Source organism: Ambystoma mexicanum, chromosome 4q (assembly GCF_040938575.1).
Source record: "Ambystoma mexicanum isolate Mex_15411 chromosome 4q, UKY_AmexF1_1, whole genome shotgun sequence".
NCBI lineage: Eukaryota > Metazoa > Chordata > Amphibia > Caudata > Ambystomatidae > Ambystoma > Ambystoma mexicanum.
In genome coordinates, this window is record NC_090928.1 from 669,656,017 (window position 1) to 669,673,083 (window position 17,067).

The 17,067-nt window shown below is 42.6% G+C and overlaps 1 protein-coding gene across 5 annotated transcripts in view; it reads right to left on the reverse strand.

The window, feature by feature from the left end:
- CCDC88A (coiled-coil domain containing 88A) overlaps nt 1-17,067 on the reverse strand; it is a 2,139,415-nt gene that overhangs the window by 243,848 nt on the left and 1,878,500 nt on the right. For all 5 annotated transcript variants that reach the window (XM_069608255.1, XM_069608254.1, XM_069608253.1 and 2 more), the window contains exons 23-25: nt 9,523-9,668; nt 5,786-5,878; nt 5,421-5,635 (exon numbers count right to left, since the gene is read on the reverse strand). In XM_069608255.1, the coding sequence (XP_069464356.1) occupies nt 5,421-5,635; nt 5,786-5,878; nt 9,523-9,668 (454 nt within the window). The remainder of the gene's footprint in view (nt 1-5,420; nt 5,636-5,785; nt 5,879-9,522; nt 9,669-17,067) is intronic.

Consider the following 17,067-nt stretch of genomic DNA (forward strand, 5'->3'; position numbering starts at 1 on the left):
TATTGTGATGAATCCTGTGGAGTCATCCCATCCCAGCCTAAAACCTCCTCCCATGTGGCCAGGGAAAGGGAGAACCACCCTGACCCTAACCCTGGGGGAAGACATCAGGGGGAAGGATCACATGGGAGGAGACGGCTATCAAGGGAATGGGGTGACTGTCAGGAGAGACGCAGTATTCATCTTCGCACAAGGATGAAGGTTTGCGAATGCCTGAATATTTTATGGCATATTGTCATCGTAAGGCCTCCCCTCCCAGTCTTGCCAATGTACCACATATAAAAAATTTCTTAGTGAGTATGAAAAGGAAAACTATCAGGAAAAGGGAGTTAATGCTACTACTTTTAGTAGTACTGATTCTATGTGGGATTCCACCTTATATCTAATAAAGAAACTCTAATTCCCCTAAACCTTCCATTAAACATATGCCACATAAATCCCTTGATCAAAGTGAATTAAAAGATGTTGAAGAGTATCATGGTAATTCAACTGACAACATTGTGGACTTCCAGTCCCATAATGCCCTTAGTACTGGGACGAGGAAGAGAAGTTCAGAGTTACCAGGCCATAGCATGTGGTCTAGTGGTTGTAATACCCCACACATGAGCGGGACCTTTAAATGTTTAAAAGTGTGGGTTGAGCAGAGGCAGCAGCAGGAGCATCAGAAGCAGTGTAAAGCAGAAGTTGTTGTCAGCGCTTTACTGATAGCGAGACGCTGATAAGTCGAGGTGCCCCAGAGATGCAGAGTACGTGCAGCGGGAAGCGATGCTGGGACCGGCTGTCCTAGAGGAGAGATGTGCTCTCTGCGTCTCGCTGCGGTGAGCGAACTACACCGGAGTAAGTGTGGCGACAAGAGAGTGCAAATTTGGAGACCACGCGGTCAGCCGGAAGAAGACTGGAGCTGTCAAGAGGCTTGGCAACCCCTGACGAGCAGTGCAGCAGAGGAAGCAGGTCTGGAGGAGACGCCGGCAACAACAGGTGAGTTGTCCTAAGCGAGGTACCACCATGGCGCTTCGAGACCGGCCCCTTTACCCAAAAGCTAATTTTCAATACAGAACAGTTGAATACAAATGAAATTAATGTAATGCTTTAAAAGAGCGATGACGAACAGAAGCAGATTATAACCCGCAATGCCCACGCCAAAAAGCGACAATATATAAACAAAGTAAATATGACTTTTGGGAGAAAGAAGGCCCAATAGTAAAACACTAGCTCGCATTGCCCAAGCCAAAGAAGGGCATATATAAAATCAAGGGAGTAACATTTTTCCAACAAGGAACATTCAAATAAGGGGCCTTGTTTCCTGCATTGCCAAAGCCAACAGACAGCAGGGCAAATTGAATGTGGACAAATCGAAAGTTGTACATCACAGTATTAAAAGGCAGTGTGTTGCATGGAAAAAGGTCAGAGACCGCAGGGGAAGAGCCCTCCTTGTAGAAAGGATAAAGGGGGAGAGAAATGCAACCTGCATTGTCAATGGCAAACAAATCAATGTGAAAATCATAATCCTTTTGTGTATAAAAAAGCTGTAAATCGAGTATGTTTCAAGTCAAAAGACTGACTCCAGAAGATGTTGATTTAACTTTCCCCATTAGGGAGTTAAATGTGGAAAGTTGTTAACAAGCCTTACGACACAGTACGAGCAGTAGTAATAGAAGTTTTATCCTGGCAGGCGAGTATTCCAGGAAAGGGACAATTAGTGGTTAGTACTGGCAGGCGAGAGGACCAGGAAGAATAGAAGCTGAAGTACTGTACTTGTGATAGTAGGTTGTGGTTAAAGTAGAAGGTGGAAAAGAATTACAATTCCATTACTGTATTGATGAACTGTTGCATAACCATCCTGACTAAAGTAAAACTGATAAATGATCTATTCCAAGTAAAGTGTTGTTTCTGAAGAAGAAATGTAACATAGTGAAAACTGATGGGTCTCCTGAGAAAGGAATTTTTTTGTCATTGACTTTTCAAGTTGCTATATGAAGAATGAGACTTTGATGTGTCAAGTGGAAACTGTAACAACTGTTATAAGATTGAGAAACCTGGCGGACACAAATAAGGAAGTTCCCTTTTGCTAAGTAAAGTACACATTGGATACAAAGAACTGTATATTCCACTTGAAATTGAACTTGAGTTAACACATTCTGAATTGATCACGAGGAAGAGGATCCAACCCTGATCATAAGAGTTCTTGTTTTCATTTCTTGTATATTGATGTTGCCAAATAATTCCTGTATGATTTTGTTGTATGCATGCGTATAAGGGACAGACAGTTTTGGACACTAGGTCACTTTCCTTTTAGTATTGGTTTTATAGGCAGGGAAATTTCTCTTTAGGTTAGGTAAAGATAGGCGTTTATCATCCCTTTTATTATTTAATAAAAGGCCATTGTGATAAATCTTTACCTACATGTCCGTCTGCCATGTCTGACTCCTCACAGTATGGAGAGAAGACTTTATTGGGCACTCCAGTAGCTTTATGGAATTGCATGGAGAGACCTTTTTGGAAAAAGATCTTAGGGGTTCCTCAAGGAATTCAGATCCAGATTATTTGTTTTGAAATAGGTTTGTTCTTCCTCCAAGTCACAGCCCAATGGAAAACCTGTATGCTACTGAGGAAATGTCTAACAGCCTCAGGTGTTTCAGTTTTCCAAATTTTAAACACCGCATTAATGGAAGATAGAGATTTTATACTGGCTTCTTGGCAATCTGAATGTATGATTAGATTGGAAGAAGTGGAAATTGCACTAGATTTATTATTAGAAAACATGATGAAAGTCAAGGAACAGCTTTGGATATTTGACTGGATTCACACCCTGGAGCAATGTGGAACCCATATGTTATATAGTAATTTAATGGGTGAAGAGAAGGCCTTAAACTGCCTCCCTAATTATCTACGGAAATTCCCAGATTGGAAGTTCCGTAATTTATTTATGCGAGTGCACGTCAACCTGTTACCTTTGGGGGAATTAATGGGGGTCGATCTAAACTAGAGATGAGCTTGAGAGGATACAGATTTTATAAATCCACCTTTGCGCTCGAAACAATAAAACATGTTCTCCTTGCTTATCCGGAGTTGGCAGAAAGGCAACATTTATATATAGGGATCTATCTTAGCCAACACCAGTCTCTTATCTCTGAAGGATGGTGGAGAATTATGATGAGTGGAGCAAAAGTTTGACCCTAGCTGTAGGCAGATTTTTAAAGGATGTCTTTGTTTTTTTAATTTACTGATGTGGCTAATTTGGTATTATCAGGTATGGAAATTATAACAAAATGTGTTCGAATTTTAAAAGCTCTCAGTAGCATTTTTGTGAAAAAGTGGAATACGATGCTCTAATGTTTGAAATGTTTTTACAATAATTTTGTTTTCTTTCTGCTTTTATCAGGATGGATTCTTTTTATGATAGTTGATATATTATGTGGTTGTATTTGGTGAAAGGTTTACCTAGAGCAAGCTAAACATAATAAATAAATAAAAGCGTAATCATTCTTTCAACAAATAGTGAAAACTCACCCTGTGCAGAAGTTTCTCTCACTATAATAAACTATACTGCTATTGGACTGCCTTGAGCATCATCAACTGCTCTGCAGCATCTGTTGCAGCACACAGTACAGTGTCCATTCATTGGGCAGTGCCTACTGTTCTGTAGTACTGTATTACATTCTGTAACATACCTGTAATAAAAAGGATCATAAAATGCCCGCCTAAAGAATCTATTATATTTGAATGCTGTCCTGATATATGTTTTATTGATACGTTTTGATGTACTTATATTTGTAGTGATACTTTTTAATGTGAACAGTCACCCACGGGGCCTGGCTCCCGCTTTATAAAACGCCAAAAACAAATAAGTCACTTCCATGACGAGCGCAGTGCCGCACCACGTCCCTCACCCCTCCGACACAGGTTAAAGCTTGAGACTCCTGAGCAAAAGTGAAATCCTTCAGGAAAATCAGACGTGGGCTTAGAAAGATGTGGATTGAACGTTGGGTGGCTAACTGCATTTTTGTTGATGTCAAATTGAATGCACAGGGCGGGGCGCGCTGCTCCGACACATGACAAATACAGTTGAACAATCTTGCAAACATCATATTGCTCTCCGGTACATCTGCTGTACAGTAGGTGTCCTATTGGTGCAGGTATGTATGCATTACAGTATTCAATAACATTTCAGTGGGAAGTGGGCATCACTGCAATACAGCACAGCTGCTTTACAGTAAACTGCCTAAAAGAAAAACCACATGATTCAGCAAGAGCAATATATATATTATTCAATATCTTCCATCTTTTCTGTGGACCAGACCTGCCTCACCAAATCCTGAGAGAAGTAAGCATGCTGACTACATGTATATACTCTACCTACAGACAGTCCCTATGGCAGATCCCTACGATGTTATGGCCTACTGCGTGATTATCCATAAATGTACGTAAACATAAAATAAACAAATTGAAAAGGGATAGATAGTGATAGTGGTGGGACAAACAGATCTGGGACACCTCATTTATGAGACACTCACCCAATTGTTTGGTGAACAACAACTCCAAACCCTTGCTCCCAAATCTATTACACGTAGAAAGACAGCCGAACTCAGAACAGCCGCCACGACCATCACACAGAGTGCTGGTAGTTTGAAAACACATGTGCTTGAATGGACGACTATGTCACACTATCCTCTCATTTACACCTCCCCTGTGGACAGCCCATGAAGGCAAAGGCACTCAGGCACCATTCAATCGCAAGTAACCACACAGTGGTGAAATGAGAAACGGCATCACTAAAGGTTGCGTATGGCCAGCATCGCCGATAGTTTGGAGGCAAAGCATTGCAAAAAGAGGCCCCCCATGCAGCTTCTTCAGCCGATATAAACAGTGCAATTTTACAAACTCGGTGACATGTACTGTACTATACTGCTATGTGACTGCGCCCTACATTCACCTGTCCCTTGACGAATGCTGTGGATGTCCCCGAAAGAATGTATTGTAACAAAAAGGGTAATTACTGTGCAGGTTCCAGGTATATTCCACCTCTTTTGTGCTGTGGATGTCCAGGAAGGAATGTATTGCAATAAAAAGGGTAATTACTGTACAGGTTCCAGGTATATGCCACCTCTTTTGTGCACAAAGCCTTGTTTAACAACCTTATGTAATATCTAAGAAAGAACAAACAACAATACAAATGTAATTTATGAACACACCAGCAATTTTATACATTTAGCTAGCTTTACACAAAAATGTAATATAGTGGATTTTTAATGAGGAAAAAAATGATCTTATACCAAAGGATTTTATCACAGTAATAAAAGCAATCCAGAATGTCACTGCTTTTCAAACTTTCCAAAAAAGTTGAGGCACGCAATACTAGTGACCTTTCATTATTGAGAAAGTAATAACTACACTTAAAATTGGCATTTGTTACAATGACTCACTGCTGCTCTTTTTTGTTCCCATGTTTTGGCCATCTTCGAGAGAATTGGACCCTATTGAAGAGCTGTCCTGGCTGTCTTGAGGGGGCAACTGGAGGAACCCTTCACTGGATTCAGAACGGGAGGGTGTAAGAGTCAATGATCGCAGGCGCTCACGGTTACCCTCTTTCTTGGACTTGATAAGTTTTCTCATTTTTAGAGTGATCCAGTTGCCTCTCCTAAAATTGAACACCCATATTTAATTACATTTTAATCATTTATCTGAAACCACAATTCAAAATGTTCAGAAATGTGCAAACACATAGCATAGATGACGTGCTTCCTAAACACAAAGCCATCCTCATCCAATTAAAACATTTGCACGCTACCTTCTTGGAGGTGAAGGCTCATAAAATTTGTACTGGTCCATGATCTTCTCTTCTAACTTTTCCTTTTGCCGTCTCAATTCATTTAACTTGTCACTATAAAATGAAATGGTTAAAAATAGAAATGTTACCTTCCAACACTACCATTTGGCTTTGGAAATATATAGAAACACAGGAAAATATTGCGCAAATTGCATGCCATGCAGAACTATTTTTCATTGGGCCCAAGTTGAACTATGCTCTAGTAAAATCAAGTGAAATGCGTGATATATGCACAGAGGGAAAATTTTTAACTTAAACACGTACATCCTTCCAGGAGGCAGGTATAGTTCTCTATTCTGTTCTGATCTAGAGCAGGACACTGACAGTCGTCCTCATCACTTGTACGAAAGTAAAACTTGTCCTAGCAACCTGGTCAAAGAGATCACATCCGAATATCAAATTCTCCAGAAAGTTATGGGCCCATGATACAAAATGAACAGTTTCTAATAAAGGTCTCAAGTCCTTGACATCTAAATGAATTATAGAGAGAAGAGGTAAGTCATGAACAATGAGGCGAGTCCAGTCAACCATGAAGGCATCGTCAGCATTCCGTTTCATGAGAAAGAAAACTCCCTGCATCAAAACAAATTACAGCTTTTGTTCAGAAATGCTGAAAACAGGGCTTCCTAGAAAGTCACTAAGGAGAGAGGATCCATTAGCTTCACTCAGACCTTCCCCTGACTGCTCTAGGTATGTTTTTTTGTTCTGACTATCGGCCTTAACCGATGTTCCCGAGTATTCCTAAAGAATGAGAGAGTCATTGCCTCCTCACAGAGGAGAAGAAAGCCCATTCTTCCATGTTTGCTGATGGAACACACTCATATTGTGCTATCTGCAAAGAATAGCAATTATTCTTCCTCACTGTTTTCGGGTTTAAAAAGCTTGAAGAGTAAAACTCAATATTTCATTCTTTCAGTGAAAATCTTTTGATGGCCAACTTAAAATGTTTGACATCGAGGGGCAGGGGAATTGTTATGGAAAGACAAACAAGCAAAAGGATAACACTTTTGAAAAATCTCCAGGGCAAATGGCATCCCTTAAAAATCTTCTAAATCCACGTAGCAGATGGCATCAATAAAGCTTCACTCAGTGGGATGGAGGAGGGATTGGAGATTTAGGTCTGTCATTTTGGCCATGAACTTCATGTTTTCACTTTCTCTTTGCAACCATCTACTCTTCCTTTCCCTTTTTGTTGAACCCTGTCTTTCTTTTACCAGTCAAAAGCTCACTGCCGCTTGGCTGTAATCTGCCTGTCCCTCCTAGCTAAACACCTGTTTTCTTTTTACTCTCTTTTGTAATTTTGATAGCCCACTTCAACATCTTACCTTTCCTTTGTCTGCTTCATCCCTTCCCTCCCTAGAGGCGGTCTTACCTTTCTGTGCTAAACTCTGTTATTTAGATAGGTCAGGGGGTGTTTGCTTTTGGTCTCACTTTCCTCTCTCAATTCTTGCTTGGGTGATTTGATACATGAGCATGTTTCCATGGGTAAAGGATGTTATGTTACTTGGCATTTATATAGCGCTCTATATACCATTGGTATGACCTCAAAGCGCTGGTAGGTTGAACGCCCCCCGGAACCGTAGTTCTGGTCAATAGAGAGAGATAGTGTTGTAGGGTGCGTGGGTGCACCAGATATGTGTGCAGCTGATGTAATTGCCGGGTGGTAGCTGCATCCTAGTGTTAGGTGTGGTGCTGGAGATATCAGTTGGATGTGTGCAGTCTGGTGGGTGGACACCCAGACTGGGCTCTGGCTGCGTTAGGCCTGAAGGACGCATATGTGAGCAACTAGGCCGGAATGTGCTCGGCTAGCTGCATTTTATTAGGGTGATGAGGTGTTCATGGGGTCTTATTCGTATGTGAACAGCTAGGCTGAATTAATCAGGGGTATAGCTGTGTTCTAGTTGAATGATGGTGTATAGTACAGAGTAAGCGTAGTGATGTTATATGATGGTTATTTTCGAAGCGCCCGAGACCAGGCACGTGAACAGGATGGCAGGGAACAGAACAACACACTGACACATAGAGACAAGGGGCTGGGCTTACAGCGACAGGGGGGGGGGATAAAGATATATAGCAACAGCACGGGGAAAAGGAAGGCAGGGTACACAGTGATACACGTGTGGGGCATGTTAACATTTACATTCGTATTTCTATCCAGATGCGATTCAGGCTAATGTTCACAGCTCCACCCAAGTGTGGGACATGCCAAAATGTGCCTTTCTATCTAGAAGCAACTCAGGATAACGTTCACAACCCTGTCAGGGTCTGGCGCAGGCTAATGTTCACAATTCTAACTGAGAACTCCATTAATTCCATCCATTTCCATCCATTTCAACCACTCCATCCTTTTCTTCCATTCCATCCATTCCACCCACTTCAACCACTCCATCCGTTTCATCCACTCCACCCATTCCATCCACTCCATCCATGTTAGCTTAAAAAGGGTCCATCAATTTTGACATGTACAGGTGACAATTAATAGATGCCCGGCCATTCTAAGACAGGCCTTAGTGGCTACCCCCTCTTTAGCGAGGAGGTGGAACTAACATATTCCAGGAGTTTATATAGGACTGTAATAATCTGGAAATCCTAATTACATTGTCATTGGCCTACATGAAATAATGTGGGAAGAACATCATGGCCATTAGAGTCAAAGATCTCAAACACAAAAACTTCACGTTAGACAGGTTTGTCCTCCTTCAAACACTGTTCTAATCTTCAGGAGGAGTAGGTGTTCTGCTATACAGTACAGCACAAACATGGGTAAAGATTACAGGTGTGACTAGTTTAAAGTTCTTGCTAGGAATCATATCAGGTTATCACACCGATCAATGGCTCGGTACGCCTCAGTGCTCAAAAAAGAAAACACAAGATCTAACTTTGCCTGAAGTCTCCGACACATGCCTAGCTTTCACCAGAAGACAGCCCACCAGTGTAAACCGCCATCTACAAAAGCTGGATCTGTGCCCACGCCCTTCTCCTAACACCGTATTCTTCATTGGTATCTCATTGGCTGCCGAGATTGCAGTGAAAGACCACCCCTGCTCATCTTTATAATTCGTTTCAGTTGATATTTATGACTAAACCTTTATTGTCGTCTGTCACCTTCTGCCCGTTTACCGCAAGAGTTCCTGTGCCAGTTTTGGCCACCAACCAGTCCCTCCACTTTAGAGAGTTGGTGGTCTGCGGATGAGACTGAGCACACGCGTGGTGGGGAAAGGCTCTGGGCAAGTCTGCAAACTGTTTACCCTTCACCCCTCGCCCAGCCCCACTGGCGTTCCATGCTAACCAGTTCTATCTCTATGCCGCATGCTTGAGGGACATCTCCTGCTCCCCTCCTACCCAGATGGTCACAGCCCACTCACCTTCCCAAAGCACTTTTTTATCTCCTAAGGAAATGTTTGGGAGGTGAGGGGGTCAGTGCCGGACCTCATCAGTTATTTTGCTTCATAAAACAGTCCAGAGCCTAGCAGGTCTTTATAGCACCACACTTAAATGAAACCGGTATGAGTGAAAGCTATAATATGTAGAATTGAATAATAAGTTGTTGAGCAGCAGGTTTTAACAAGTTAATATCAGAGGATGTGGACTTCTATGACCGAGTGACATGCACTACTATTGCAGGAATTCCTGCTGCAGCTAAAAACCATACATGGAATTATTCAGTTGCAGTGTCAGAATATTTGTGATGAACTTACATGTATTGTCTTTGTTCAACGTGGAAAAGATCTTTACTTTCCATATTTTGTTCAAGCAATGTCCTGTTCTGTAACATTAGTGTCTGAATTTGATCTAGCAAATGCCTGTTTTCTTCTTCTAAGTTCCCCTTGAGTTGGCTCAGTAGCTGTAAAACAAATACATTGTAAAATAAATATTAGTGACTTTAAAATGTATCAAATCTTAAAAGCACAAAACTATTCAGAATGCTCTGCCCCACAGCTTGTTGTCATCAATCTGTAATGGGATGTAGAGTAACAAAAGCAGCGATGGAAATCCTTGAACATAGGATGTTTAACTTCTGGGAGATATGCCACTGGGCATTGTCTCCCTCGTTTTTAGGGTGTGACATGGCAAAGGAGACTGAAATATAAGGAAATCAGATGAGCCTACCCTGCAAGAAGAATTATGACCCAAACTGTTAGACCACTGTGCTACGGCTGAGAAACGACACACTTAAGTTATAAGATTGTGACTCAGCAAAGTATGTTTATTCAGTATGTTGTCTAAGGAAGTAGCAAGAAATAAAAAGAATGTTCCTATCAAAAACAGTGTCAAGAATAGGACAAGATAAAGTGTGGTTTCCAGGCGTTCCACACCTCTGAAGTAGATGATCTAAATAACAGGTTATTTAACCTAGTCTTACGAGTCCTTGTGCCTCCAGGGACAACCTACTCTACAAAATAATGTTCAATGCAGTGGCCAACAGAAAAGTTCCCAAACCCTATTCTTAATGATGCCTTAGCGTCCAAAGAAATGTGCATGTTATTGGAATGTATATACAACTTTTGCAAAAGTGTTGGGCAGCACATAATTACAGTACAATATAATGGAAAAAAAGGGGGCAAGAAACCAATATGCATTAAACCATCAAGAGAAGATAGCTGTTGTGAGTCAGAGAGAGAAAGTGGGATTTAAGGTGTGTTCCAAAGACAGCAAGAGAAGGAGCACACCTGACAGAGAGTGTCAGGTTATTCCAGAGATGGGGGGGAGCAAGACGAGAAAATGAATGAAAAACAGGATTTTGCACAGTCGGGTTTTGGTAGAGAAAGAAGGAATTGTGACTCTGAGCAAAGAAGATGCACAGGTTAGCAAAAGGAAATGAGAGAAAAAAGGTGACTAGGAGAGAGGCAGTACAATTATAAACAATACATATGAAATGGAAGAGTGGACAAGAGTGATAGGGGAGCCAGGAGTTTGAGAGGAGGGGGAATAATAGAGGAATGGGGAGAGGGCGAAGAGAAAACTGAGACAGAACATCGAGGGGCAAGATGAGAGCCAGAAGTGTGAGCAAGAGAGCAGAGCAATAGTCGAGATGGTAAAGGAGAAGCTTGGCAGCTTTAAAGGAAAATTAAAGGACACACTTTGCAGATGCTGTAAGCTATAACATAGTTGCTGAAAGTATTGGCCAACAAATGTGTTCACAAAGCCTCAAATCTCCAACAGCAGTCTAACACAACAAAACAGAAAACATTCTTCTGGGAAGGCTCTTCCAGGAGGTATTCACAGAGTGGACTCTCCTTCAGTCTCTGCTTTCACCTCATTGTACAAGGCCTCGCAGCGGTTTCAAGATTCACAGTGTTCTCTCCTTAGGCTTCTCCTCGGCCTTGCAGCATTCACTTGTTGGTCTCTGTCCAACTTAAGGCTTCTCAGCCTTCACGCAATTTCTTGCAGAGACCTCAGTTTTTTCGCAGTATTCACATCAGCTCTCTCCCTGACCTTGGAGTTCTCACCTTTCACATCAGGTCTCTTCCAGACTCTGGAGTGCTCAGCATTCATGTTATGTCTCAGAAAGGGTTCTATTTCATTTCATCAACAGCTGTTTTTTCGACTGTTTCTTTAACAAGAATATTTTGCCAAAAAATACCATCAGAAAATGTTTATTTTGGGGGGGTTCCCCCACAAACCCCCTTCCCCTATCACCTTTTATCTCTTCCTGACCCCCCCAAACCTTCAGATGCCCCCCTATATTTTTCGATGGGTTTTATCAGCGTAATATTTTCGTTAAAAAAACATCAACAAACACCTGTCGATTAAAGGACATCGTACCCTCAGAAAGATCTTTACTTCAAGTAGATTGCAAATTTCTCCTCACCCCACAACGCCCCATTCCGGGCACATTTTAGGAACATGGTATTTTCTTATCGTTCTCTCAGGATTACTCTTTCAGTGGTTCTTAAAGGAAGCATCCAATCCGCAGGCCCTACTTTAGGACTTCACTTTGCTTTACATAACCTGTCTCTAGGTTCTTCTCCAAAAGCACCACTTTGCCCAGTGATGCAGTTCTTGGTGTTCTTTAACCAAAATATTCCTTATGCAGCCTCAGCAATACTAGCAACCTCTGCCTAGGCAATGGCTTCCTCATGCATCAAGGAGTGGTAGGAACCATGTCTGCTTCTTTCCAGTCTTCATTCCTCTGAGATTTGTCAACCTCTTATACAAATTCTGGGCCACAGAGTTATTTTTTAGCCAGCCGAGCATTGGCTTTTAAGGTTTCTGTCCTCTGATTGGTTTTGGGTTTCTGTTTTAGGCTTTGAACTATAACAACATCTCTTCTCAAATTGGTTAGTAGTTAATTATTGAGCTGCTGTCCTAACAGCCATTTCCAGGCCTTTTAGGGTGAACCAGTGTTGCAGCAATATCTTGCAATTCCATTGGCGCTCAGACAAGACTCTGTGGCATTTTGCATTGATCGCCTGAGCTCGCTGTTGTTTCTGACTGAGTGGCCTTCTTTCCCTGTGATTGGTAAGAAATCTCTATGTTCTCTTTGTGGTTTACACTGGCTCCCTGTTCGATGGACCGTAGACTGTTGCGGGCGAAAGTGTCACTGACTATAAAGCCAGAAAAATGGTTTCTCTTTAATCCATGCAATTTACAAGTGTTTATGCCTATTTTGGGTGTTATTTGTTAGTGGGATATCATTAGTATGAAAGCCTTTAGACTTTCTTGCTCAAGTATTAAGAATATGGGCGTCACTATAGGACAGAAAGTCAGCAGAGTTACCTCCAGCTCATGGCAGGAGGTAAAGCTTCCGACTTTATGCCAAGCTTGTAGTTGGGTGGTGCGGGAATGCAGTGGTATATGGTAATTCTGCCACATTTATCCCAAACTGCCCAATGCATAATGAAGCCCTATGTCTTAAAGATGTCTGCTGGGACCTGTAGATAGGGTTTACTGTTTTTGGTAATGACCTATTTGAATGGTTCAAATAAATACTGATTCTCTGTAATGATGATGAGCCAGTAGGATGGCGCTCCAGCCACACATTTGAGTCACATCAGTTAGGGACCGGACCATCCCAGTCCCTTGTAGCTTGCAATGTTTACTCATTTGCACAGCACACTGCAAATGTGCAGGGCAAAGGTGGCGTACACAAACGGTCAAAATTTGGTAGCAGAGAGCCACCTACATGTATGTCTACAGGTAATGGTTCTCTGCTGTCAAATCACATTATAGAGTAAAATGAGCTCCTCTGTTTCCCCTCTGAGATGAATTCTATGGATCCCTCACTAACATCCTGCCTAAAGTTTCCTCCCAGGTGACCAGGCAAAGGCAGATGCTTCCTGAACCTGACCTTGGGGGTGGTGTACTGCGAGAAGATCACCTGGGAGGAGACCAGGCCTAGGGTGATGAGGAGAACCCGAGGGATGAGACACAGTATTTGTCCTTTGAAAGGGAGAACCTTTTAAAGTTGCCAAAACAGGTAATGTCCTATTGTCATTATGATGTATCAGAGCCCCATATAAGATCTGTGGCTATGGGCACAAATGACCTAGAACCTGAACAAACCCTGAGAATAGTAAGACCATTCAAGGCACTACAGAATAAAAATCCTCATTACTCCCAAATGTATGATGGACGGGAATATAGAAATGTTACCTTAAATAAACTATCTTCCTCTGTAACAACACATTTTAATGGTTCATCCCTAAATAACTAAGGGAAATAAATCTATCCTTAAAAACAAGAAGTTACCAAAAATAACTGTTTTTGTTGTTGGGGACTACAAGCCCCATAATCCCATAAGTACTGAAATGAGGAAGAAGGCTGCAGAGCCATGCTATAGTAGTAGTCAGGCAATTAAGCCTGATAGACCACACTTCAGGGAAGCTCAGAGGCTTAAAAGGCCCTCTCCTTGGCAGGCAATTGGAAGGAGCGGGAGCTGTGGCAAGAATGTATGCAGTAGTAGCATAAGCAGATAGAAGAAGGCACAGTGTTGGCAATCCAGGCAGAAGTGAAGAACCAAATTGAACGTTGGAACTTTGATGCCGCAGATTTGATCTGCTTGTTCTGAGAGGGTCTTGTTCCCCAAACTCTGATGTGCTGAGGCAGCGCAGCGGAAGGCAAGCAGGAATGCTGCCTTTCCCCAGCTGAGCCTAATTGCAGAGATTGCACAGTGGGTGCATGTCTGAGACCTTGGCGAGAAGCTGCAGTAAAGCTGTGGGTCTCAGGAACGAGAAGGGCTCCTTAATTGAGTGGCTGGACCAGAGATACCTTCAGCGAGTAAGGGTAAGTGTCCCAAGTAAAGCCAGAAGTCGTAGATGTTGTGCAACACGCAGAGAAAGGAACTCAGAAGCCGGTGAGTTGAAACCAGGCGTTCTGATTCCTTGCGCAAGCACTGCCGGCAACAAAATGCAGCTAAAATATTACTTGCGTATGAGCAAAAGTGATGCGAAGTTGATCGTTGAATCTTTAACAAAGGAACTCTTGAATTGTAGCACTCGCGTGTGATCGGTATTCTTTCTTTCACTCGCGTGAAGACCAAACACTATGAAAACCAATTGTTGAACTTTAAACTTTGTAAAGCACATGAAGAAGTGGTCACGTGTGCTTAATTATGATTCTAAGAGAAAGAGTAACCTCTGAATCTTTATTAACACAGTCAACAATTGCTAACAAAGAGAAGTCACGTGTTTAACATTGTTATTTAAATTGGAGAGAGCAAGCATTGCCCAAGACAAGAGTTAACCAGGTATTTCCCAATTAAGACAGAAACCAGCCTTTCCCAAAATCACAGAACAGTCCAAACAGTACTGTGAGCCAAATAGAATCTCAGCATTGCCTATGATACAAATGTGCAAGCATTACCTGAAGCCAAGAGAGTGGCAACAAAGCTCCTGGGTAATTATTCTGGCTAACAGTAGGCAGGAGGATGAAGGCAAGGTTGGGGAAGGGAAACTTGCTACTTATAAACATTCTTTGGAGTTAATACAACTTACATTGCCAAAGATAATAGGAAGAAGATCGAAGTGTGTTTTGAAAAAGGATATTGAGAGGAAGAGTGCCTTGTCTACTAGAAGGTGTTGAAGTACCAGTGAATCTTGTCATAACCAAAACCTATAAAAAGTACTGAAGCTGTAGTGGTGTCACAAAGTACGGAAGCTGGTGGTGTATTTGGTTGTCAGTAGATTTGAGACTTCAGTAGCACAAACAAAGATGGAATGCTATGAGACAAGGAAAAAGCCCTCATAGTTACTTCTTGTAGAAGTTGTTGAAGTGGAAGTAGAAGTGCTGTGCAGTCCTTCTGATAAAGATACCCACTGTGATTTGTAGGGCTCTATAATGACATGGGTGGTATGATGGCGCTAATTGCGCCGGGATACCGCACAATGCAATTTGCAACTTGGTCCGGCACAATTTGTGCTGGATGACATGGATTACTTACCGTAAAAGCATTTCTGATGATTGTATCTGCTTAGATTCACATGCTGTGCATATAGTCCGACATCCAGTGGTCACCGCAGAATATTGCATTTTGTCTTTCGAGAATCGAATGGGGACGTCAACATGGGCGTGCCTGTAACACTATCCCTAACGTGACGTGAAGCGTACCCAAAATTCCTCACGCATCGTGGTCCCTCCGATTGTATTTTTTCTGCCGTGAGGGAGCCTATGACTATCGTGTGTGAGTACAGAAGAGAGAGAGAAGTAGTAAGACGTCTATGTTCCTTCCATCCGAGCGGGGTGGAAGGGTGGGCGCTGTTAGGCAGAATTATATGCAGTACCCTTTGGGGACACCACACATAATTAAGACTACAAGTGACAGTACAAATTCACCTTTGGTACAAGCCTGTACTACACAGTAAAGTGGTAGCGATGGCTGAGCAGCCAGCCATCTCAAGAGTAAGTGAGCAGTATCAAATAGTTACACAAGGGACAGCAATTAATATGATTCAGGCAAACACTGACTCAAGGTTTTCAAGTAAAAGTATATACATTTATTTCACTCTTCAGTTGTATAACATTTCACTATTACAAGCAGTTTAAAAATCACACTCTTAATACACCACACAGCTCCCAATAAGTTCCAGACAAGTTAAGCTCACAAAATGAAGTGGGATCAAAATGGCACTCCAGCAATTTAAAAGAGAGAGAAAGACAAAGTTAACAGAAATTGAATCATACCAACAGGTAAGTACTCAGGGCAATTGAACATGAGAGACTACAATGATAGAATCAGGTAGAAAAGGCTTAGGGCCAAAGTCAATGGGTCAAAAGTCTTTTGCTCAAGATCACACAGTTCAGGGTAGTTCGCGGTAATGTTTGTGCCACGGATTCCGGACGAGGTTGGTTGGTAGAAAAGTTAGTTCAAAAGAGAAGAGAAGGACAAACCCTCAGTTTGGAGAAAGATTTCAAACACTTCACCGCGGTTGAACGAAACAAGCAACTGGATTTGCACAGTACCTTAAAACGGAGAAGAAGCTGTAGCTGAGGTGGACGTTCCTGGTAGTTCCTGCAGGCTCCTGAAGCGACTGTCGGACTGACAAGACATAGGAAGACTGGAGGGTCCTGCACTACCCAGGGAAGAAACCAGCAGCAGAGCAAAGCAACAAATAAAAGGTGCGCTCCTTAAAACACAAGCAGGGTCCGACCTTCCTGGCTATCCGGCCCACTGTAGCTCTGTACAGCGAATTCGACCAGAGGAGGGGTCCTGGCATGCAGTTTGGGCGAACTGGTTGGTCCCACCAGCTCAAGGGAAGAAGTTTCCTGGAGGATCTTCTCTGTCATCGGATTCTGAAGATTCGGACCTCCAGCAGGGCTTCACCGGGCCGTTCAGTCGTTGTAGGGGTCCTCTTCCATCAGCTCCTCGTTGGTTCTTTCATTCCAGTGGCGACTCTGCCTTTCCAGTCCCAGAGACTTGCTTTTTATGCAGTTGTCCCCCATTCATACAGCCTGGCTGTCAATCACACAGCAGGGTGGCTGTCCCGGCAAGGACAGTCACCCAGCCAATCAAACAGGAGTGTGACTTGGGTTACCAAGGGAACCCATGGCAAAGGTCCGAAGATCCCGCCCTCACATCCTGCCTACCCAGACTTTCAGGCGCCTTAAGGAGGGCTTCTGTGCAGAAGCCCACGAAAAGACGACGAACAAAGGGACCAAACCTGGTTTGGCGTGCAGAGTAAAACACGAGAAAGACATTTACAAAATTAAATGGCGAATAAACCCAGCTATTTAAGATAACCACGGTATAAAAAATAGGGTAGATACCACTGCCACCAGCTAAGTCTTAGTGTAAAGGGAGCGAA